The sequence below is a fragment of the Palaemon carinicauda genome, chromosome 44, assembly GCF_036898095.1.
Source record: "Palaemon carinicauda isolate YSFRI2023 chromosome 44, ASM3689809v2, whole genome shotgun sequence".
Classification (NCBI taxonomy): Eukaryota; Metazoa; Arthropoda; class Malacostraca; order Decapoda; family Palaemonidae; genus Palaemon; species Palaemon carinicauda.
The window spans coordinates 2,689,300-2,714,903 of record NC_090768.1 but is presented as its reverse complement, the minus strand read 5'-3'; the positions used below and the strand labels follow the sequence as shown (position 1 = coordinate 2,714,903).

At 46.3% G+C, this 25,604-nt stretch overlaps 1 protein-coding gene across 1 annotated transcript in view; it reads left to right on the top strand.

The window, feature by feature from the left end:
- LOC137634508 (tRNA N(3)-methylcytidine methyltransferase METTL6) overlaps positions 1–25,604 on the top strand; it is a 71,018-nt gene that overhangs the window by 40,782 nt on the left and 4,632 nt on the right. Inside the window, exon 5 of the mRNA XM_068366949.1 lies at positions 6,487–6,719. Coding sequence (XP_068223050.1) covers positions 6,487–6,719 — 233 coding nt within the window. The remainder of the gene's footprint in view (positions 1–6,486; positions 6,720–25,604) is intronic.

Here is a 25,604-nt window from a genome sequence, read left to right as displayed (position 1 = left end):
TTGTTCATTCTTTCTTAGCTTAATGGTTTTAATTCTAATAAAGGAACTTTTTATTTGGGAAATCTTTCAGTTTTTTTCCTTTAACAATAATATGTTTTAACGATATATATGATTGGGCTCATCTCTCAGGTTCTAAGTCAAGAGAGAGAGAGAGAGAGATAGAGACGGAGGGAGAGAGAGGAGGATAAACGTTTCGTTCAAGCGAGTAACGTTGTTATCGTTTTTGCTCTTCTCCCTAGTCTCTTTAGGGGAAGAAGGTAAACGTTTCTAGAGTTTTATTCTTGTTCTCAAGCTTTATGCGGTGAGAGATTTTAAACGTAGTTTATTTGATCTAGTGTTTAGTCTCTTTTCCAGCCACTGAATTATTTATCTTTCATTATATTTTTCTGTTACATTGTAATTCTGTTTTCGCAATTACTAACTTTTAATGAAGGATAGAATTGCGTGTTTCAGGTACAAACCACTTAAAGTTTCGAGTTCAGTGAAATAAGTGCAAACAGAAAATCAAAAGTGATAAAGTGATAAGCGCAAAGTGTTACAGTGTTGCGTTCGAGGGTTCGTCTGTTCGTGCCAGTTGTTCGCCTAGTCTGGGACCTCTTACAAGCTCCCAAGCCCAGGGGAGAAGTAATGTCGAAGGACTTATGGGTTCAGCAGGCCTTGATCGACGAACAGACGTTTCCCTCCGTGGTTTCGGGTGTATCTACACACGTTGCCGACGTGATCACCCCACCCACATAAAGACGGGAGAGCCCTTTTATTCCTCGTCTGCGGAAGAGGTTTCTCGCAGAAACCATGGACCAAATCTTGCAGCTTTTAAGTGCAAGTCGGTCCCTTCCGCGCAAGTCCAACTCCTAGGTGGTGCCATTAGCACTGGGTCAGTTCGGACTTGCTGCAGTACGACAACTGCACACCTCCCAGAGAGGCAAGGTGGTATCGCAACAGGCAGTAACTCCGTCTGTTGCCGCACCAGCTGTTTTAGACCCTCAGTCTCAACGGACAGTAGCTCCGTTTGTTGTTGTCTTTCTTAAACTCTAGTGGTCTATGCTGCAGACAATGCAGTCTCAGCTTGCGGTGTTGATGCAGGAGTTTCAGGCAGAGAAGGTTAGCACACCTCCTCCTGCGAGCGCTCCTCCACCTCTGCGCAGTCCACCATCCTCGAGGCAGCAACCTCTTGCGTTGCGGCTACCTCCACCATCCTTGAGGCAGCAACCTCCCTGCCAGACGTATGATGTTGAGGTTCCTCAACCTGCCTCCATGCGTGAGCTGCCGCTTTGGGAGTTGCCAGATACCAGCGCTGTGCAGCAACCTCCACTTTCCTTGAGGCAGGAGCCTCTTGCTATGCGGCAACCTCCTCAACACTTGAGGCAGGAGCCTTATGCTTTACAGCAACCTCCTCTACCCTTGAGGCAGGAGCCTCATGCGTTGCGAGAACCTCAACTCTTGAGGCGAGAACCTCAACTCTCGAGGCAAGCACCTCAACTCTTGAGGCAAGAACCTCAACTCTTGAGGCAAGAGCCTCAACTCTTGAGGCAAGAACCTCAACTCTTGAGGCAAGAACCTCAACTCTTGAGGCAAGAGCCTCAACTCTTGAGGCAGACGCAACTCTTGAGGCAGGAACCTCATGCTATGAGGCAGCCGCCTCAACGCATGCAGCAACCGCATTCTTCACAGCATGAGCCTCTCTCTGCGCAGCTACCTCCTCAACCCTTGAGACAGACGCAACTCTTGAGGCAGGAACCTCACAGGAGCCTCATGCTATGCGGTATCCTCCTCAAACCATAAGGCAGGAGCCTCATGCTATGCGGCATCCTCCTCAACCCATGAGGCAGGAGCCTCATACTATGCGGCATCCTCCTCAACCCATGAGGCAGGAGTCTCATGCTATGAGGAGCCTCATGCTATGCGGCATCCTCCTCAAACCATGAGGCAGGAGCCTCATGCTATGCGGCAACCGCCTCAACCCATGAGGCAGGAGCCTCATACTATGCGGCATCCTCCTCAACGCATGCGGCATGAGCCTCATCCCTTGCAGCATGAGCCTCATCCCTTGCAGCATGAGCCTCATCCCATGCAGCATGAGCCTCATACCATGCAGCATGAGCCTCATCCCATGCAGCATGAGCCTCATCCCATGCAGCATGAGCCTCATCCCATGCAGCATAAGCCGCACGCCATGCAACATGCTCTGCTTACCTTACAGCATGCTCTACATACAGCATGCTCTGCATACAGCATGCTCTGCATACCTTACCGCATGCTCCTCAGTCACACATCTTTGGTTGTTGCCAACTCACTAGACTGTCAAGCAGTTTCATAACGTTGCCTTCTAGTCTGCTGCTTTTGCACCAGTGAAACCCTCACTGAGAGAACTTAGCTTTTCTCGGATATGGTTCCTGTAGATGAGAAAGTACTATTCTCCCTCCTTCTGATATTCCCTTGAGGACTCTGTCATTTGGAGAGGAGCCTTTAGCTGCTTAGCCTCCTATGGACTTTAATTTAAGCCTAACATGCTTCCAGGGAGGGTAATGGTTCCACTTCAGTCGCTAACCCCGTCTGTTACCACACCTGCTCCCATAGACCTTGAGCTTTGTTGCAAGACATGCAGTCCAAGCTTAGTCCTTGTTAGAGGATTTTTTGTTTACGGAGTCAGTGTTTCACTGGGAAGACGTTCAACAACCAGCAGAAGTGACTTGTTGTGACGCAGTGCGGCAACCTCAGCAACCCGATAAGGAGTTGTCTGTACGACCCAGACAGTCTAGACAGCTTCGGGTTGTCGCGGTACTTCCTCGCTTCCCCATGGTTGACAGTTCACAGACTGTGCAGCAGTACCATGATCTTGTGTCCGGCTCCGTCAGACGACTAGCTTTTAAGAGCTCCCACAAGTCGTCGCTGTCTGGAGATTCTCAGATGGACTATGGATCTGACCAAGGAACTGGGCCTCCTGGTCAATTTTGAGGAGTCCCAGCTCGTCCCATCCCAGACCATTGTCTACCTGGGTATGGATCTTCAGAGTCGAGCTTTTCGGGCTTTTCCGTCGGCCCCAAGGATCTATTAAGCCCTAGATTGCATCCAGAGCATGCTGAGAAGGAACCGATGCTCACTCAGGTAGTGGATGAGTCTAACAGGGACACTTTCATCGCTGGCCCTGTTCATCGAGTTAGGGAGACGCCACCTCCGCCCCCTTCAGTATCATCTAGCGGCTCACTGAATAAAGGACATGACGCTAGAGACGATCTCAGTTCCTGTTTCCGAAGAGAGGAGGTCTACTCTCACGTGGTGAAAGAACAGCTTTCTTCTCAAGGAAGTCTACCTTTGGCTGTTCAGAAACCCGACCGCCGTCTCTTCTCTGACGCTTCAGACACGGGCTGGGGTGCGACTTTGGACGGACAGGAATGCTCGGGAACATGGAATCAGGAGCTAAGGACACTTCACATCTATTGCAAGGAGCTGTTGGCGGTTCATCTGGCCTTGATAAACTTCAAGTCCCTCCAGCTTAACAAGGTGGTGGAGGTGGACTCTGACAACACCACAGCCTTGGCTTACATCTCCAAGCAGGGAGGGACTCATTCGTGGAAGTTGTTCTAGATCGCAAGGGACCTCCTCATCTGGTTAAAAGATCGAAAGCTCACGCTGATAACGAGGTTCATTCAGGGCGATATGAATGTCATGGCAGATCGCCTTAGCCGGAAGGGTCAGGTCATCCCCACAGAGTGGACCCTTCACAAGAATGTTTGCAGCAGACTTTGGGCCCTGTGGGGTCAGCCAACCATAGATCTGTTCGCTACCTCGATAACCTAGAGGCTCCCGTTGTATTGTTCTCCGATTCCAGACCCAGCAGCAGTCCACGTGGATGCTTTTCTGCTGGATGGGTCCCATCTCGACCTGTATGCATTCCCGCCGTTCAAGATTGTCAACAGGGTACTTCAGAAGTTCGCCTCTCGCAAAGGGACACGGCTGACGTTGGTTGGCTCCGCTCTGGCCCGCGAGAGAATGGTTCATAGAGGTACTGCAATGGCTGGTCGACATTCCCAGGACTCTTCCTCTAGGAGTGGACCTTCTACGTCTACCTCATGTAAAGAAGGTACATCCAAACCTCCACGCTCTTCGTCTGACTGCCTTCAGACTTTCGAAAGACTCTCAAGAGCTAGGGGCTTTTCGAAGGAGGCAGCCAGAGCGATTGCCAGAGCAAGGAGGACATCCACTCTCAGAGTCTATCAGTCTAAAGGGGAAGTCTTCCGAAGCTGGTACAAGGCCAATGCAGTTTCCTCATCCAGTACCACTGTAACCCAGATTGCTGACTTCCTGTTACATCTAAGGAACGTAAGATCCCTTTCAGCTCCTACGATTAAGGGTTACAGAAGTATGTTGGCAGCGGTTTTCCGCCACAGAGGCTTGGATCTTTCCACCAACAAAGATCTACAGGACCTCCTTAGGTCTTTTGAGACCTCAAAGGAACGTCGGTTGTCCACTCCAGGCTGGAATCTAGACGTGGTCCTAAGGTTCCTTATGTCATCGAGATTTGAACCTCTCCAATCAGCCTCTTTTAAGGACCTCACATTAAAAACTCTTTTCCTCGTGTGCTTGACAACAGCTAAAAGAGTAAGTGAGATCCACGCCTTCAGCAGGAACATAGTTTTCACATTTGAAACGGCTACATGTTCCTTGCAGCTCGGTTTTTTGCTAAAACGAGCTTCCTTCACGTCCTTGGCCTAAGTCGTTCGAGATCCCAAGCCTGTCCAACTTGGTGGGGGACGAACTGGAGAGAGTACTTTGCCCAGTTAGAGCTCTTAGGTACTATCTAAAAAGGTCATAACCTTTACGAGGACAATCAGAAGCCTTATGGTGTGCTATCAAGAAGCCTTCTCTTCCAAGGTCTAAGAACTCAGTTTCTTACCTATTCAGGCTCCTGATTAGGGAAGCACATTCTCATCTGAAGGAAGAAGACCTTGCTTTGCTGAAGGTAAGGACACATGAAGTGAGAGCTGTGGCTACTTCAGTGGCCCTCAAACAGAACTGTTCTCTGCAGAGTGTTATGGATGCAACCTATTGGAGAAGCAAGTCAGTGTTCGCATCATTCTATCTCAAAGATGTCCAGTCTCTTTACGAGAACTGCTACACCCTGGGACCATTCGTAGCAACGAATGCAGTAGTAGGCGGGGGCTCAGCCACTACATTCCCATAATCCCATAACCTTTTTAACCTTTCTCTTGAATACTTTTTATGGGTTGTACGGTCGGCTAAGAAGCCTTCCACATCCTTGTTGATTTGGCGGGTGGTCAATTCTTTCTTGAGAAGCGCCGAGGTTAAAGGTTGTGATGAGGTCCTTTAGTATGGGTTGCAGCCCTTTATACTTCAGCACCTAAGAGTCGTTCAGCATCCTTAGAGGACCGCTACGCTCAGTAAGGAAGACGTACTTAATAAAGGCAGAGTAATGGTTCAAGTCGTCTTCCTTACCAGGTACTTATTTATTTTATGTTATTTTTGAATAACTAATAAAATAAAATACGGGATACTTAGCTTCTTAGTTAACATGTATGCTGGTCTCCACCCACCACCCTGGGTGTGAATCAGCTACATGATTATCGGGTAAGATTAATATTGAAAAATGTTATTTTCATTAGTAAAATAAATTTTTGAATATACTTACCCGATAATCATGATTTAATTGACCCACCCTTCCTCCCCATAGAGAACCAGTGGACCGAGGAAAAAATTGAGGTGGTGTTGACAAGAAGTACTGGAGTACCTGACCACAGATGGCGCTGTGGTGTTCACCCCCACCTGTATAGCGATCGCTGGCGTATCCCGACCGTAGATTTCTGTCGGCAACAGAGTTGACAGCTACATGATTATCGGGTAAGTATATTCAAAAATTTATTTTACTAATGAAAATAACATATTAAAATGATAAATTATATTTTAAAGATTCTGTTTATTCAACCTACATTGGAGAACACCATATCTCACTGATATACCAACTTTATCAATATGAAGATATTTTATAATTAACAAATACAATTTCATAACAATTTATAGCATAGCTTGGAGATTATTTATATTGATTTACAAGTGTATATGGTGTAGATGTATGTCTGACTTGATGAACTGTTCATAAATCATAGTGAAGCTTTGTAGTAAAATCTTTGTTGTTATGCAGGTCCTAAATAACTAAAAGCTTTATTCTGGATAGAGCACTAAATAGTGTTCTCTGCATTTCACACTTTACTTGGTCCCTTTGGCCTCATCTCTCCTAGCTGATTCATTTCTTTATTTCAACTTATTCTAATTTTTGCATCTCATATCAGAACAAATCTTTTGGGCTATAAAAGATGCTGAAAATGTTACACATTTTTTTTTTTAATTTCATGCAATTATGATAACAAACATATGAGTACTGTATTTTATAAAGGATTTCAACATATTTGTCAACTTAGTTTGATAGTTAAATCCCTTCAGAGAAATAACTTTATTTTCTTTTTTTGGCAGGATGATCTACTCTCTCAGGTTGGAGAAGCTGTGGATATTGTAAGCATGATATTTGTCCTCTCTGCCATACATCCCAGCAAGTTTAGCAATACTATACAGAATATTTATAAGTGTTTGCTGCCTGGTGGTATGGTACTGATACGGGATTATGCCATTTATGACATGGCTATGTTAAGGTTTGGACCTGGGAGCAAATTGGCAGATAGATTTTATGTTCGTCAAGATGGTACAAGGTAAAGTATAATAGTTTTTATATTGATTACCATATTAATGATACATTTTTTTAGTCTACTTAGGAAAACCTTTTTTTCCTTTCCCCAATTGTGAATGCACTCAGAACTTCCCAAAAACAGATACTACGGGTTATCATTGGTATAAAGAATAACTTACATTGAATCTAATAAGGAAGAGTTCTTAATAGTCAAGATGTGAGAGATGCCATGAAGTAAGGTACATTGTGATCCTCAGGCATTCACTCATTTTATTAAGCATAACACTTTTAGTTTTCATTTATATCACATTGTCTATCTTTTGCTGTGTTAGGTCTATCTTTTGCTGTGTTAGTTTTCGTCCTTATTTTTGCAAATTTGTTATCTTTTTGGGAAATGTCCAGTCGTTCTTCCATCATCACATATCTGAATAGTGTCCACATTATCATGAGTTTTATATCCTCCTAGAAGTTTGCTTTATTCAAAAAAATTATTCACAGCATACCTAGAAGTTTTTAAGAATTTACATTGGGAAAATGTAGGAATTAATATTGATGGGGAATACCCTAACAACTCAAGATTTGCAGATGACATAGTTGTGTTTAGTGAATCTTGGAAGGAATTATAAAAGATGGTAGAAGATTTGAATAGAGAAATCAGAAATGTAGGACAAAATAATATGAGTAAAACTAAGACAATGTTCAATGAAAATGCAGAGATACAACAAATAAGAGTTATGGATGAATTTCTAGAGATCGTTAATGAATATACGTACTTAGGACTGACAGTAAGTGTTTCCCCAGGACCCGAGACCAAAATTAAAAGAGTAAGCATGGAGTGGAGAGCATTTGGTAAACAAAACGAGATTTTCAAAAGTAAAATGGGAATTTCTCTAAAAAGAAAAGTATTTAATTAGAGTCCTACCGGTATTAATTTATGCATCAGAAACTTGGAACCCTACTACAGTAGTACTAAAGCCTTAAAACATAAACTACTTATAACTCAAAAAGCTATGGAAAGAATAATGATGGGAATAAAACTAAGAGACAGAAAAAGAGCAATTTGAATACAAGAACAACTAAAGTAGAGGATATTCTAACAACTTTTAAGCAAGAAAAATTAATATGGGCAGAACATATAGTGAGAATGGCAGACAATAGATGGATATTAAGAATAACAGAATGGGTTCCTAGAGATTGCAAAAGAAGCAGAGGAAGGGCAAGAAGACGACGGATTGACGGACTAAGAAAGTATCCGGGTAAATGTGTTTTTGAAAGGTTCCTTTAAGTAGCTTCCTAGGGTATATTTGACTATAGTGATATTCCCAGAGAATTTACCTTTAGGTCTCCTGAATTCTAACTCCTGGCGCGAATATCCTTAAAATTTCTCTCAAGGATATCGCATAATATCAGGGAACGTATATCTTGATACGACACATAGCAATCTTCACCCCAAATAGCATTTTCGCTTCGAGGGGGAAAGTGGTAAAAATAGAAGGGGAGCCGTTATCAAGGTACCCTTCCTCCGTTACTCCCTTGAGTATCTAGATGACGCCATCATCGCCGCCATGTTTTATTCCTTGTAGCGTTGAGCAAGGTGCTACATATATTGTAGTTTCGGGAGGCATCCTGCCAAGACCTTTTCTATAAAAGGAGGGCGGATCCATCAGGACGACATGGCTATCTCACCCAAAAATAGATTTTTCAATATTAAACTTACCCGATAATCATGTAGCTGTCAACTCCGTTGCCCGACAGAATTCTACGGAAGGGGTACGCCAGCGATCGCTATACAAGAGGGGGGTGTACTCACAAGCGCCACCTGTGGCCAGGTACTGCAGTACTTCTTGTTGACACCACCTCAATTTTTCCTCTGTCGTGCTTCCGGCAAGACGTTCATGGATACGCTTATAATTTTGGAGTCTTGTTCACGGTTTTTGGTGAAGTATTGCTCTAAGATTTCAGCTTTCGCTATTCAGGAAGTTTTATTATTAGCTTAGCTAGCTTTTGGAATTAATTTGATTAATTATGGTGACGAAGAGAGTATGAACTCTCTTTCACCTTTAAATGGCCGACCCTTCCCTTAGACGGAAGTGTTGGTGTCGAAGAGAGTATAGACTCTCTTTCTTAATTTTGCTTAACAAAAGTTATAGATTTTTTTTTTATCTCTCCGCCTTTTATAGGCCTCTTCGATTAACTTCCTTTTATTATTAACTTATTAAAATTAATTTTTATATTTGTTTATATTCAACCTTTCCTAATAGTAGGCGGTCTTTTCTTGGTACCGAAGTTAATTAACATTGAGCCCGTCATTTCGGTTTTACCTGTTAACATATTATGCTATTTTAATGTTTTTGAAAGAATTTCTTTGATAGTCTCGTACTGTTTTCAAAGTTGAACTAACGTTTTGTTTTGTCTCTGCAGTTGTTGACGTTCAGAACGTTCAACTTGCGCTCTATCGTTACGATAGAGAGAGAATTTTCACGGTGTCACGTTGCAGTAAGAGTAACCGTTTCTAGCGTTTTGTTCATTCTTTCTTAGCTTAATGGTTTTAATTCTAATAAAGGAACTTTTTATTTGGGAACTATTTCAGTTTTTTTCCTTTAACAATAATATGTTTTAACGATATATATGATTGGGCTCTTCTCTCAGGTTCTAAGTCAAGAGAGAGAGAGAGAGAGAGATAGAGACGGAGGGAGAGAGAGCTGGATAAACGTTTCGTTCAAGCGAGTAACGTTGTTATCGTTTTTGCTCTTCTCCCTAGTCTCTTTAGGGGAAGAAGGTAAACGTTTCTAGAGTTTTATTCTTGTTCTCAAGATTTATGCGGTGAGAGATTTTAAACGTAGTTTATTTGATCTAGTGTTTAGTCTCTTTCCAGCCACTGAATTATTTATCTTTCATTAGATTTTTCTGTTACATTGTAATTCTGTTTTCGCAATTACTAACTTTTAAGGAAGGATAGAATTGCGTGTTTCAGGTACAAACCACTTAAAGTTTCGAGTTCAGTGAAATAAGTGCAAACAGAAAATCAAAAGTGATAAGTGATTAGCGCAAAGTGTGTCAGTGTTGTGCGTGAGGGTACTTCTGTGCGTGCCAGTCGTCCTCCCAGTCCGGGACCTCTTGCAAGCTCCCAAGCCCAGGGGAGAAGCAATGTCGAAGGGCAAAAGGGTTCGGCAGGCCTTGATCGGCGCACAGAAGTATCCTCGGTGGTTGCAGGCGTGTCTTACAGAGACCGTCACTCCCACCCGCAGACGATTGAGCCCTTATTTTGCTCGTCTGCAGAAGAAATTTCGGGGAGAAAACGCTGGACTCAGGTCTCAAGACCTCTTAAACGTAAAGTCCAGACCTCTAGAGTTCAACAACCCGGATGCAGTCATTGGGTTAGCTCTGACTCTCCGCAGTCATCAGGTGACTGCACACCTCCTAAGAGAGGTAAGGCGATGCCTCAACAGACCTCATCTTCTGTTAAGGCTTTGCCTCAACAGACCTTATCGTCTGTTGATCCCAAGATGACTTTGCTGCAGTCCATGCAGTCGCAGCTTGCGGTCTTAATGCGTGAGTTTCAGGCTGAGAAGGTTACACCTCCTCCTGCGAGCGCTCCGCCTCACCGCAGTCCAGTCTGCCAGGCGTACGAAGTTGAGGTTCCTCAAGCTACCTTACCGCGTTCGGAGTTGCCAGTTACCAGCGTTGTGCAGCAACCTTAACCTTCCTTAAGGCAACCTCAACAATGGGAGCAGGAGTCTTATGCCTTGAGGCAAGATTTTCTTGCAGTTAGACCATCTTTGAGGCTACAACCTTTTGAGGTACGACAACCTCTACCATCCTTGAGGCAGCCACCTCAGCTCTCGCAGCTGCTACCTCAACTTTCCTCAAGGCGAGAGCCTCAACTCTTGAGGCTAGCTCCTCAGGAACCTCAACTCGTGAGACAGGAACTGCGTTCTGCGCAGCCGCTACCTCAACTCTCGCAGCTCACACCTCAAGAACCTCAACTCGTGAGTCAAGAGCCTCTCTCTGCGCAGCCACCTCAACCCTTGAGGCAAGCGCAACTCTTGAGGCAGGAACCTCATGCTATGAGTCAGCCACCTCAACGCATGCATCTGCCACTTTCTCCTCAACTTGAGCCTCTTCCCATTCAACTTTAAAATAACAAATGACAATAATAACACCTCATTACTTTCATAACTTGCATTTGTAATCATATACATGTATGCCTACACAAACATTATGATAATGGAGGTTATTCGTATTACTTAAATAAAAAAATATATATGTATTCCTTGCAATATATTTTTAACAAATCGCAAATATGGCAAAATATCTTCAAAACAAAAATGAATCATGAGTTATGAATGTAATGTAAATATTATGTTGATATTAAAACCCCATGCAAGCATGCATGAAGTAATGCAGTGTTGCCAACAGGGCGAGTTTCCCTGTCCTGAGGTGAAGTAGATTATAGATCGTATATTTAGTGCAGCTTAATTCTACGATTATCATGCCGGCTATCAAATTCATCAACAAAACAGTCTAAATCAATTCCCTCGGCACGTGCACTTTCAATGGACAGTAATGCGATATTACTCAATCTAGCACTGGTCATGGAATTTCTGAGAAATGTTACACGCCATGCAACATGCTCTGCTTCTCTTACAGCATGCTCTACATACAGCATGCTCTGCATACAGCATGCTCTACATTCAGCATGCTCTGCATACCTTACCGCATGCTTCTCAGTCACACATCTTTGGTTGTTGCCAACTCACTAGTCTGTCAAGCAGTTTCATAACGTTGCCTTCTAGTCTGCTGCTTTTGCACCAATGAAACCCTCACTGAGAGAACTTAGCTTTTCTCGGATATGGTCCCTGTAGATGAGAAAGTGCTTTTCTCCCTCCTTCTGATATTCCCTTGAGGACTCTGTCATTTGGAGAGGAGCCTTTAGCTGCGTAGCCTCCTATGGACTTTTATTTAAGCATAACATGCTTCCAGGGAAGGTAATGGTTCCACTTCAGTCGCTAACCCCGTCTGTTACCACACCTGCTCCCATAGACCTTGAGCTGTGTTGCAAGACATGCAGTCCAAGCTTAGTCCTTGTTAGAGGATTTTTTGTTTACGGAGTCAGTGTGTCACTGGGAAGACGTTCAACAACCAGCAGAAGTGACTTGTTGTGACGCAGTGCGGCAACCTCAGCAACCCGATAAGGAGTTGTCTATACGACCCAGACAGTCTAGACAGCTTCGGGTTGTCACTGTACTTCCTCGCTTCCCCATGGTTGACAGTTCACAGACTGTGCAGCAGTACCATGATCTTGTGTCCGGCTCCGTCAGACGACTGGCTTTTAAGAGCTCCCACAAGTCGTCGCTGTCTGGAGATTCTCAGATGGACTATGGATCTGACCAAGGAACTGGGCCTCCTGGTCAATTTTGAGGAGTCTCAGCTCGTCCCATCCCAGACCATTGTCTACCTGGGTATGGATCTTCTGAGTCGAGCTTTTCGGGCTTTTCCGTCGGCCCCAAGGATCTTCCAAGCCCTAGAATGCATCCAGAGCATGCTGAGAAGGAACCGATGCTCAGTCAGGTAGTGGATGAGTCTAACAGGGACACTTTCATCGCTGGCCCTGTTCATCGTGTTAGGGAGACTCCACCTCCCCCCCCTTCAGTATCATCTAGCTGCTCACTGGATAAAGGACATGACGCTAGAGACGGTCTCAGTTCCTGTTTCTGAAGAGAGGAGGTCTTCTCTCGCGTGGTGTAAGAACAGCTTTCTTCTCAAGGAAGTCTACATTTGGCTGTTCAGAAACCCGACCGCCGTCTCCTCTCGGACGCATCAGACACGGGCTGGGGTGCGACTTTGGACGGACAGGAATGCTCGGGAACATGGAATCAGGAGCAAAGGACACTTCACATCAATTGCAAGGAGTTGTTGAATTCTTCTGGCCTTGATAAACTTCAAGTCCCTCCAGCTTAACAAGGTGGTGGAGGTGGACTCTGACAACACCACAGCCCTGGCTTACATCTTCAAGCAGGGAGGGACTCTTTCGTGGAAGTTGTTCTAGATCGCAAGGGACCTCCTCATCTGGTCAAAAGATCGAAAGCTCACGCTGGTAACGAGGTTCATTCAGGGCGGTATGAATGTCATGGCAGATCGCCTCAGCCGGAAGGGTCAGGTCATCCCCACAGAGTGGACCCTTCACAAGAGTGTTTGCAGCAGACTTTGGGCCCTGTGGGGTCAGCCAACCATAGATCTGTTCGCTACCTCGATAACCTAGAGACTCCTGTTGTATTGTTCTCCGATTCCAGACCCAGCAGCAGTTCACGTGGATGCTTTTCTGCTGGATTGGTCCCATCTCGACCTGTATGCATTCCCGCCGTTCAAGAGTGTCAACAGGGTACTTCAGAAGTTCTCCTCTCGCAAAGGGACACGGCTGACGTGGATTGGCTCCGCTCTGGCCCGCGAGAGAATGGTTCATAGAGGTACTGCAATGGCTGGTCGACATTCCCAGGACTCTTCCTCTAGGAGTGAACCTTCTACGTCAACCTCACGTAAAGAAGGTACACCCAAACCTCCACGCTCTTCGTCTGACTGCCTTCAGACTTTCGAAAGACTCTCAAGAGCTAGGGGCTTTTCGAAGGAGGCAGCCAGAGCGTTTGCCAGAGCAAGGAGAACATCCACTCTCAGAATCTATCAGTCTCAAGGGGAAGTCTTCCGTAGCTGGTACAAGACCAATGCAGTTTCCTCAACCAGTACCACTGTAACCCAGATTGCTGACTTCCTGTTACATCTAAGGAAAGTAAGATCCCTTTCAGCTCCTACGATCAAGGGTTACAGAAGTATGTTGGCAGCGGTTTTCCGCCACAGAGGCTTGGATCTTTCCACCAACAAAGATCTACAGGACCTCCCTAGGTCTTTTGAGACCTCAAAGGAACGTCGGTTGTCCACTCCAGGCTGGAATCTAGACGTGGTCCTAAGGTTCCTTATGTCATCAAGATTTGAACCTCTCCAATCAGCCTCTTTTTAGGACCTCACATTAAAAACTCTTTTCCTCGTGTGCTTGACAACAGCTAAAAGAGTAAGTGAGATCCACGCCTTCAGCAGGATCATTGTTTTCACATCTGAAACGGCTACATGTTCCTTGCAGCTCGGTTTTTGCTAAACGAGCTTCCTTCACGTCCTTGGCCTAAGTCGTTCGAGATCCCAAGCCTGTCCAACTTGGTGGGGAATGAACTGGAGAGAGTACTTTGCCCAGTTAGAGCTCTTAGGTACTATCTAAAAAGGTCTTAACCTTTACGAGGACAATCAGAAGCCTTATGGTGTGCTATCAAGAAACCTTCTTTCCCAAGTTCTAAGAACTCAGTTTCTTACTATTCAGGCTTCTGATTAGGGAAGCACATTCTCATCTGAAGGAAGAAGACCTTGCTTTGCTGAAGGTAAGGACACATGAAGTGGGAGCTGTGGCTACTTCAGTGGCCTTCAAACAGAACCATTCTCTGCAGAGTGTTATGGATGCAACCTATTGGAGAAGCAAGTCAGTGTTCGCATCATTCTATCTCAAAGATGTCCAGTCTCTTTACGAGTACTGCTACACCCTGGGACCATTCGTAGCAACGAATGCAGTAGTAGGCGAGGGCTCAGCCACTACATTCCCATAATCCCATAACCTTTTAACCTTTCTCTTGAATACTTTTTATGGGTTGTACGGTCGGCTAAGAAGCCTTCCACATCCTTGTTGATTTGGCGGGTGGTCAATTCTTTCTTGAGAAGCGCCGAGGTTAAAGGTTGTGATGAGGTCCTTTAGTATGGGTTGCAACCCTTGATACTTCAGCACCTTAGAGTTGTTCAGCCTCCTAAGAGGAACGCTGCGCTCAGTAAGGAAGACGAACTTATTTAAGGCAGAGTAATGGCTCAAGTCGACTTCCTTACCAGGTACTTGTAATTTCATTGTTATTTTGAATAACTGATAATATGAAATACGGGATACTTAGCTTCTTGATATACATGTACACTGGTTTTCACCCACCTCCCTGGGTGTGAATCAGCTACATGATTATCGGGTAAGTTTAATATTGAAAAATGTTATTTTCATTAGTAAAATAAATTTTTGAATATACTTACCCGATAATCATGATTTAATTGACCCACCCTTCCTCCCCATAGAACCAGTGGACCGAGGAAAAATTGAAGTGGTGTCAACAAGAAGTACTGCAGTACCTGGCCACAGGTGGCGCTTGTGAGTACACCCCCCTCTTGTATAGCGATCGCTGGCGTATCCCTTCCGTAGAATTCTGTCGGGCAACGGAGTTGACAGCTACATGATTATCGGGTAAGTATATTCAAAAATTTATTTTACTAATGAAAATAACATTTTTCACTTCGTTCAAAATCCATTTTTTGGGCTCAAGCCATGTCGTCCTGATGGAAGGTTACCAGAGCATTATTTAGAAAGTACTGTATCTGTTGATTTTCCGAATGCGCCTTAACCTCAGGACAATATTTCCTTTGTTCATTTAGACCATAGAGACATATGGCGTTACCGTTATACGTCATTACTTCTAATCATGAACTATGTTAGTGCTTCCTGCTCCCTGCAGGGAAGAGTCATAGTAGACTTAGGAAAAAGTCTCGAGGTTTGCATATACCATATGAACAAACATAGCAACAAGAGCATACAGGTATCACTGTATGGCAAGCCAGTCAAATTTTGTACTCTGATACAAATAAAATTTTTTATGAGCCAACATAGCCTTCAGAGCATGCAGGATTTGCTGTATGCAAAATCAGACAAGTTTGTACCCTTGTAGGAACAAAGTATACGTAGGCAGAGAAAGGTTGTACTCATGTTAGAACAAAGTTACCCATTTTGTTCACATGTCCATATGCAGATTATTAAGGGTTGAATAATATTCTCGCATATCTTTATTAATTCAAATTTGGGGCGAAATAAGACGCAAATACCAATCAATCATTTATTGGTAATGAATAAATAGCAATTCAACATACATAACATAGCGTTAATATAATGCTAAAGAATGCAAAAGAAACATATCTAAAGCAGACAAGACCAGAAATGATTATTTTCACCTGAAAGGGAACATAATTATTGCCACAAAACTGAAAATTTAATAATTGTCTAATATGTATTTCTATGAATGACTATCTCTTCACACTGTGTAAAAACACACGGCACAAGTGTTATCTCTATGTTTCTTCACCTTTGATAACTGGAACAGTCCATAGTACCACCTTGGTGACCTTTATCTTTTCATGTTGCACACTAAGTGTCAACACTTTCACCCGATTCTCAACAGTCCCAATCAATTCACTGTTCCTCGCAGCACTAAGCGACAGGCTTTAGAACACTACCTGCCACCACCATATACCATTTCAACTCTTGCACTTGCTTCGTGTAGTGCTTAAGAAATACTCTGGATGACTCTATCCAGTATATGAGCGAAGACGCTCAAAGTCCATGTATTGGAAAAAGTTCAATGACGAAGCAATTTTTCTGGGATCATGACCTGCAGGTGTATTGTCAGGATCCGCTCTGCAAATGAAATAGGTGACCTTTGTCCTTAGTTGTTTTAGGGATAAGTTTGACCCCGAGGTCTTTCCTTTAAAGAGCTGTCCTCCCCTGAAGTCTGAAGTTCTACGAAGATAGACCTTTAGACACTCCACTGGACACAGCGAGACACCTTCCTTCAGAGGGCAGATTCTCCAGGGACCCCACCTTTTGGTAGGTAGCTCGTTCTTGGTGAGAAACGTTGGGTCAGGAAAGAGATTCAGTTCTCCTGCTTCTGTGAACTGAATATGGCCCTCATCTCTAGAAAGGGCCACTATTTCACTAACTCTGGCCCCCGAGGCTAGAGCAATCAAGAATATAACTTTCTGGGTTAAGTCTTTCAGAGAGCAATCCTCATTGTTCACTGTTGAGGCAAACTGTAGGACCTTATCCAAGAACCATGAAATGGGCTTCGGAGGTACTGCAGGCCTAAGTCTAGCACAAGTCTTAGGTCTCTTGCTAAAGATTTCATTGGATAAGTCTACTTGAAAGGCGTAAAGCAGAGGTCTAGTCAAGGCTGATTTACATGTTGTTATTGTATTGGCTGCTAAACCTTGTCCATGAAGGTGAATAAAGAAGGATAAACAGAAATCTGTTGATCTCTTTTTGTCTTCTTGCCTTGACGAAAGCAACCTACTTCTTCCAAAACGACTCATATTGTCTTCTGGTAGATTTAGACTTATATTCTTCTAAGAAGTCTATACTGTCTCTCGAGATCCCAAACATTTTCTTAACTGCTAAGGAGAGAAAATCATGAGATGAAGGTTTTGGGTTTTCTGTGATGAAGCGAAGACAGTCGACTTCTGTACTTGTTGAGTCATTACTGGGTCTGGCAGAGGGACTAGCCTCAGCTTCAGTTCCAATACTAGAGGGAACCAATTGCTCATCGGCCATTTGATTTGGGAGCCACTAGAGCTGTCGTTCCCTGAAAGGATCTCAGCTTGTTGAGGACCTTCAACAGGAGGTTTGTTGGAGGGAACACGTAAATGCAGGTCCATCTGTTCCAGTCGAGGGACATGGCATCCACCGCCTCCGCTAGCGGGTCCTTGTATGGGGCCACATAACGAGGTAGTTTCTTGTTGTTGCTCGTCGCGAAGAGGTCGATCTGCAGTCCTGGGACTTGACGTAAGATGAAGGATAATGATCCTGCGTCTAGGGACTATTCTGACTCTATCGGCGAGAGCCTGGATAGAGCGTCCGCCGTCACATTGCATAACCCTTGGAGGTGAACTGCTGATAAGTGCCATCTCTTCTCCGTCAAGCGGAAGATGGCCAGCATCACTTAGTTGATTTGGGGTGATCTCGAACCTTGACGATTCAAACATCCCACTATCACCTTGCTGTCCAAAATCAGTCTTATGTGGACTGAATGGCGAGGAGACAATTTCTTCAGCGTGAGAAAGACTGCCATGGCTTCCAAAACGTTGATGTGGAAGGTCTTGAATAGAGAGGACCAAGTCCCTTGGACTTTCTTTTGGTGAGAGTGACCTCCCCATTCTTCCTTTGATGTGTCCGTGCGGATGATGACTGAAGGTAGAGGTGGTTGTAAAGGCACAGACCTCTTCAGGTTCTTGGCCTTCGACCATGGGTTGAGAAGTGATCGTAGTCGAGTTGGTATCGGTCTTCTTAGATCTCTTCGAGCGTTTGATGCATATCTTCTCTAGACTCCTGACGCATCTTTTAGCTGTACTCTTAGCACTATGTCTGTCACTGATGCAAACTGAAGGGAGCCCAGCACTCTCTCTTGTTGGCGTCTTGATATCCTGTTGGATTTCAGTAGTATCCCGCTATCTCTCTCCTCTTCTTTGGTGGAATAGAGAGGCGGTGTGACTGTAAGTTCCAATGCATTCCAAGCCATTGAAACTCCTGAGCTGGAGATAGTCGAGACTTTTTGACGTTGATTTTGAATCCCAGATGTTCCAGGAACTGGATCATTTTCTTGGATGCTTGCATGCGTTCCGTCTCAGATGCTGCCCACACCAGCCAATCATCCAGGTAGGCTACCACCTGGACACCTTCTAGGCGTAGTTGTTGAACGACTGCATCTGCAAGCTTTGTAAAGATCCTTGGGGCTATGTTTAGTCCGAAGGGCATGGCTCTGAAGACGTATATCTTCTTCTGTAGCCTGAATCCTAGGTAGGAGGAGAGTGGGCGATTGATTGGAATATCCCAATAGGCATCTGCCATGTCTATGGAGACTGTGTACGCCCGTTTTGGCAGCAGGGTCCTTATGTGTTGAAGTGTTAATATCCTGAACTTGTAGTTTTCTTTGAACTTGTTGAGTGGTGACAAGTCCAGAATGACTCTGAGTCCTTCTTGGGAACACAAAACAGCCTTCCTAGGAATTTGATGGACTTTGCCCTCCTTATTACCCGTTTGCTCAAGAGTTCTCGGGTATATTCTTCCAGGACGGGGGTAGAGTGTTGGAAGAATTGAGGGAATGATGGTGGAGCTGTCCTCCAGCTCCAACCTAGTCCGTTTTTTATTAGGCTGTGGGCCCAGGGATCGAAGGTTCAGCAATCCCGAAAGCTTTGGAGTCTTCCTCCTACCAGAAGCATCTCATCGCTTCGGTTGTCCGGAGGACTTGCCTCCTTGACCGCGTCCTTCCCTACCCCCTCTTCCTCTTGAGGGGCGTCTAGAGGAGCCTCTATTTGACGCTCTACCTTTAGGGCGAAAGGTAGTGGTCTGCCTCTCATAGGCAGGAGTAAAGGCTGGTGACTGGGTCACCATCTGCTGGGGTACCATCTGGTAGGTGGGTTGGGGTTGTGCCACCATCTGGGGTACTGCGGTCATTGGAACTGCGGGAAGTTGTTGTTGTTGTCTGACAGGCGAGAGGGCCACCTTGGTCTCTTCATCTTCCTCTTTGGTTGGGGACCCTCATCCGGGGAAGACTTCCTCTTAGCCGACATGCCCCACTTTTGGAGAAGATTCCCGTTCTCCGTGGCAGCCTTGTTGTCTACTTCCTTGACCACTTCACTCGGGAAGTGGTCTTTTCCCCAGATATTGGAAAATATCAGCTTCCTGGGTTTGTGCTTCACCGCAGCCAAAGCAAACACGAACTCCCTACATGCTCTTCTGGCCCTAACATAGCCATATGGGTCCTTGACCAGTGTTGCCAAATGTGATTTGGCCACAACCATGAACATGTCTGGGGATCTATTATCACTTGCCATTGCCTTCAAGGTAATTTGGAGGGACAGAGATGCGGCAAGCTTTTCCTTTGTCTCTTGCTCCCTACGCAAGAGAAAGTCCGACAACTTAGGCAGGTTTTCGCTGAACTGGCGTCCAGCAATATCCGCCTCCAACTTCCCAACTGAGAAGGTAAGATGTATTTCCTTCCAATATTTGTCATCCGTAGGCAGAGCTAGGGATAAAGGTCTACACTCCTCAAGTGTAGGGCAAGGTTTCCCAGCTGCTTCTGCCTTCATAACTGCCTTAAACCCTTTTTCCACAAAGGGAAAGGCCAGTTTAGCTGGAGCAAGAAAAGAAGGGTGTTTTTTACTCAGAGTTGGCACTTTAGAATTAGTGAAGCCCCTGTCTTTCAGACTGCTTGCCATCAAGGCTTGAGCTTTCCCATGGTCAAGAACTATGACCTCTTTCAGCTCTGTCTCCTCCTTGGGCACAGGTTCCGCCTTCAGACGGACGAAGCAGTCTTGGTAAGACTCAAAGCTGGGCCAAAAGTCAACATCCTCAATGAGGACGGCTTCCAGCTTCTCTGAAATGAAGATCTTCCCGTTTGTAATTGGCATGTACTCTGCATTCCTCTAAGGGTTTACTTCGGAACACGAAGGAAGATCCTTCACATTGAGTCTCTTGTGAAACCCACGGGATGCTGCAAGATGGTGCATCTCTTTCCTCAGTGCAGCGTCCCTTTCTTCGTTTTGCTTACGAAGACTCTCCATCATCGTCATGAGACTAGCCAGGGCTTTTCCCATTTCGTCAGACGGAGGAGCAGCAGACGTAGAGGGCATTGGTTCTGGGGCTGGAACCGACGAAACGAACTCCGATTCGACGTCATCCTCTTCAGTCTCAAGAGCCAAGGGAGACTCCTCTTCTTGACCCTCCGCAAGAAGGTCCTTCTCGGTCTCTTCCGACACCTCTGACATCCTCTCATCTAGATGGATGTCCTTCATCGTGTCCGAAACATCTGTATCTACGAAAATCTGGACGCAAGGGATCTCAGAGTGAGGCTTTGGTATAACGGCATCCGCAGTTGTCTTAGGGAACAGATAGGCCCGCATCCATTCATTCGGAAGGTAAGGGCCCGTGGCATACTTCTGGAAGCCACGAACCCATCTGCGCAGCTTACTCCGTGCTGCATCCCTTGACTCCTCTGTCTTGGGGTCATCAAAAGCCTCAGTAACCAAGGCTTTGCATACATTGCAGTCCTGGGGGTCCCAGTACTCTAGAGTTCCCTTGGTGATGGAACAGAGAGAGTGCGCCCTGCACTCTACATGGCCACAGAAGTCCTTGCTCCTGACGTTGCAGAAGACTCACAGGCACTCAGGGTGGTCCTCCTGTGAAGAGAGGAAAACTAAATGAGTATATGGTAGTTCATCTCACCTGATAAACTATATAAATATTATTATTAATATTTTGCATTTTGATTGCATATAGCTTAGGATAGACAAGCTAGAAGAGAATTAGGAAAGACGCATACTTGTGTTTCCTGTCCAGCCAATTGCTGTGACCTCCCTCAAAATTAAAGCCTAGGGTTTTCCTATTCAGGAAGCCCATTGGAAGAGTTCTAACCTGTAAGGATAGATAAGTGTAACTTAACACTGACTTCCCAAAGGTTTAATAATGAGGGTCATTTGTAACTGATCATCTATCAGTATATGGAAAGAAATCTTCCTTTCATAATATAATATTGTCTCAACAATAGACTGTGCATGGACACACAGGGTATGTTGGAAAATTAACTACCGTATACTTTATACTATAGTATTCTGTTTGCAGTATGATCTATACTGCAAATATACTGGCTACTGTATAGTCATATACTGTAGTTCTAGCTGACATGTTGCCGGCAAGACTAGCACCTGGGGCACAGTCCGGCGGGTGCATTGGCGGGCGGGGTGGTAGCCAGCAGCTCGCCGGCTGCTGGCGCACTAATCCAAGTTGCTGGCTAGAGTAGTGGCCGGCAGCATCAACCCGGCCGGCAGCTGCCAGCTAGGTTAGTACCCGGCGGCACTAGCCGATAGAGAGAGAGAAAGCAAGGAGTGAAGGGTGCCTTATTGAAAGTGTATCAACAGTAAATAAGGATGTAAGAGCTCAGTCTTACTACCTTCCTCCAGAATGAGGGTTCAAATGGAAGGGGAGAATGTATCATTCAGGCTTCCACCCCCACACAAACCATTGCCGGTCTCTGCCGGCCACAGGTCTGTGAATGGCAGTCCAAGAGAAGACTGAAGAACACTCTACAGTAAAGGGATCTCCTGCCGGCAATCGGCCCAGCTGGCACAGCTTTCCCGGAGACTTGCGTCCATAAGGGAAAGCTGAGCGACTAAGCCACTACAAGCAGAATCCCCGGCCGGCCCCACAACCTGCCGGCAAGCGGGGAGATTGTAGGACAACGGCCAAAGGGTTGCGATGGCTGGGGGGGGGTCCTGTATGAGGTGTGGAAGGAGCCGGCAGGGTTGCCGGTCCATCCACACCTTTAAGAAACTCTGTTTCAGTATCGGCGCCATCCTAGGCGGCAGGAGAATATCTATTCTACAGCCTAGGGTCTACCAATACAGTTAAGAGGCTGGCAGCAAGCCTGCCGCCTCCTCTCAACAAGAGAGAAACAGAGTTCCAGCGCCGGCGCCATCCTAGGCGGCAGAAGAATATCTATTCTTCAGCCTAAGGTCTACGAGCACAGGATTAGTCTACTAGACCGCAGGGAGAAGGTGGCAAAATCATACAACCCCTTCAGGTGCGGCCTAGGGAGGTCTAGCCTCCTATGCCGGCAGCCTAGTCCGACAGGGGAATGACTATTCACCCTGCCGGCACAAGACTATATACTCTGAGGTTCTGACCGAAACTCAAAACCTGCTATCTGCGGCTAAGGGAAGCGACAGAAAACCTTAGCCTAGTCCTGCCTGAATGACAACTCGAGGCACGACCAACTAGGGTTGTAGCCTAAGGCTACTGTGACAGCGCCGAGTAAGGATGTGAACTCAAAGGCAGGATGCAATAGACTGAGTTGTTTATTAAGGAACACGCTTCTCTATATACAAAACCTCAAGGCAACAGGACATGACCTGTTTGAGAGACAGACAATGTTACAGAGCAAAACGGAGACATGATCATTCAGGTTCTTTTTAGTGCGAGGGAAGAGCGCAGATACAAGCATAATAAATACAAAAGTAATTATGTAGAATTGTGTGACATACGGTTGGTACATGGCTCCCCCCCTAAAAATGACATACTGTACATGTTAAATAGGGCGCCCTGATCTAGAGAGGCGAACTGTAGCCGGGTCATCTGGCAGAAGATAAGCAGGTTTTAGACGATCAATGGAGACCCAGTCTTCTTTGCCCCGAATGTTTAGGAGAAAGGGCCCGTGTAAGGGGGCGTTAGTGGTGGCTTGCTGGTGTTGTTGCGCAGGAAGACGTGCGTTGCAGAGTGCAAGTCCGTTGGTATGTGATGCTTCGCTGGGGGCTTGTAAGTCTGGCGGCACGGAGTAAATTTTCCCACGACATGACGTATGCGCTGGAGATCGTCGGAGGAGGTTGTAGAAGGAAAAAATTCGGCAGGGACGACCAACGGGTCGCCATACACCATTTCAGCTGCCGAGACGTCGAGGGCGTCTTTAGGAGTGGTCCTTAGTCCAAGGTGGACCCAGGGAAGCTGAGTAAACCAGTTGCAATCCTTGCAGCGGGACATCAAAGCTGCTTTGAGGGTGCGATGAAAACGTTCAACCATTCCATTGGCAGCGGGGTTGTAGGCCGTTGTCTGATGTAGGGTGATGCCCAGGAGATTCGCTAATGACGTCCACAATTGAGAGGTGAAAGTGGTTCCCCTGTCAGAAGTAATATGCTCAGGGATACCGAATCTTGAAATCCATCCAGAGAGTAAGGCAGATGTACACGAGGCGGACGTTGCAGTTTCCATGGGAATGGCTTCAGGCCAACGAGTGGAGCGGTCGATGACGGTAAACAGGTAACGATGTCCTTGTGATGTGGGTAGGGGGCCTACAACGTCGACGTGAATGTGTGCGAAACGACGCTGAGGTTGAGGAAAGGTGCCCACTCCTGAATCCGTGTGTCGATGTACTTTGGAAGTTTGGCAAGAAGTACAGGCGCAGACCCAATCCTTAGCATCCTTAGAAATGCCGTGCCAAATGAACTTTGCTTTCAGCAGCTGTGCAGTAGAACGGCACGAGGGATGTGAAAGGCCGTGAATGAAATCAAACACCTGTTGGCGCATGGGAGCAGGAATCCAAGGTCGCGGTCTACCAGTACTGACGTCACAGAGGAGGGTGGTGTTGGAGTCTTCAAGGGGAAAGTCTTCCCAACGGAGGGACGTGCAGGATGTCCTACAAGCTTGATACTCTGGATCCTGTCGTTGGGCTTCAGCCAGGGCGTTGTAATCCAATCCCAGTTGAACGGTAGCCAACGTGTTTCTTGACAGGGCATCGGCAACGGGATTCATTTTCCCAGGGACGTATTGGAGGGTGCAATTGTATTCAGCCACGGCGGAGAGATGTCGGCGTTGACGGGCGGACCAGGCGTCAGACTGTCGAGTGAAGGCGTGCACCAGAGGCATGTGGTCTGTGCGAATGACGAAGGGCGTACCTTCTAAGAAATGGCGAAAGTGACGGACAGCCAAGTGCACCGCCAGCAATTCTCGATCGAAGGTAGAATAACCCGATTCTGCCTTGGACAGTTTTCTGCTGAAGAAGGCCAATGGGCGGGGCGAGCCTTTGACCACCTGCTCGAGTACTGCACCAATAGCGACGTCGCTGGCATCGGTGGAGAGAAGGAGAGGGGCATGCGGGATAGGAAAAGTGAGAGCCGCAGCAGTTGATAGGGCCTTCTTTGCATTGCAGAAGGCTGCTTCTTGAAGGGGACCCCACTTCAGGTCCTTCGGCTTGCCCTTAAGGGAGGCGTAGAGGGGAGCAAGAGTGGCGGCAATGGCTGGCAGAAAACGGTGATAATAGTTGATCATGCCCAAGAATTCCTGCAGAGCTTTGACGGTCGAGGGCACGGGGAAGTTCTGAACAGCTGTTACCTTCTCAGGGAGGGGGTGGATACCTTCAGGAGTGATGCGGTGCCCTAAGAACGATACTTCGTTGGCGCCAAAGGTACACTTGTCGTACCGGACTACAAGGCCGTTTTGTTGCAGGTGGTCGAGCACGATGCGCAGATGACGGAGGTGTTCCTCTTTTGAGGAGGAGAACACAAGTATGTCGTCCACATAACATACACAGAAAGGGAGGTCCCCTAAGATGCCATCCATGAGACGTTGAAACGTTGCCCCAGCATTACGAAGGCCAAAACAGGAGTAATTGAAGGTGTATGTACCAAACGGAGTGGTGATGGTGGTCTTGGGGATGTCTTCTGGGTTCATAGGCACCTGATAATACCCCTTCAGGAGGTCGAGCGTAGAGAAAACCTTTGCATTGTGCAGGTAGGAGGTCACGTCGGCAATGTTTGGGAGGGGGTAGTGATCCGGTTCTGTTTGCATGTTCAGGCGCCTGTAATCCCCGCACGGACGGAGGGAGCCGTCTTTCTTCAGACGATGTGTAAGGGCGACGACCATGGGCTGGAGGCCTTTTGGCAAAGGCCCATTTTCTCCATTTCGGCGAACGTCTGTTTGGCGGCTGCCAATCGTTCCGGTGCCAGACGTCTGAATTTTGCGAAGACTGGGGGTCCCGTCGTCTTGATATGGTGATAAATACCGTGCTTGGCAGGAACCGTGGGCGTTTGGCGAAGTTCTGGACGGAAAACTTCCGGGTACGACATGAGGAGGTGGGCGTAGGCATCCGTGGGTGCGCTGATGTGGAGAGCGAGGTTAGAGGGGGCGGGTTGAAGAGGTGTCGACAAGTACGAGTCTGCGTTGACCAATCGTCGGTGGGCGACATCGACCAGAAGGTGGAAATGAGAGAGGAAATCCGCACCGAGGATTGGCATTGTGACGTCAGCAACGAGAAACTTCCAATTGAATTTACCGTTTCCGAACGATAATGTGAGGTTCTCGTAACCGTAGGTGGGTATCGCAGATCCGTTGGCAGCTACCAAGCGGACGTCGGCAGATGTAGACAGACTACGTTGTGCCTTGAAGAGTTTCCTTGGCAAAAGAGAACGACAAGCACCCGTGTCTACCAAAAATCGCATGCCCGTTCCTGCATCCTGTAAAAAGAAAAGATTA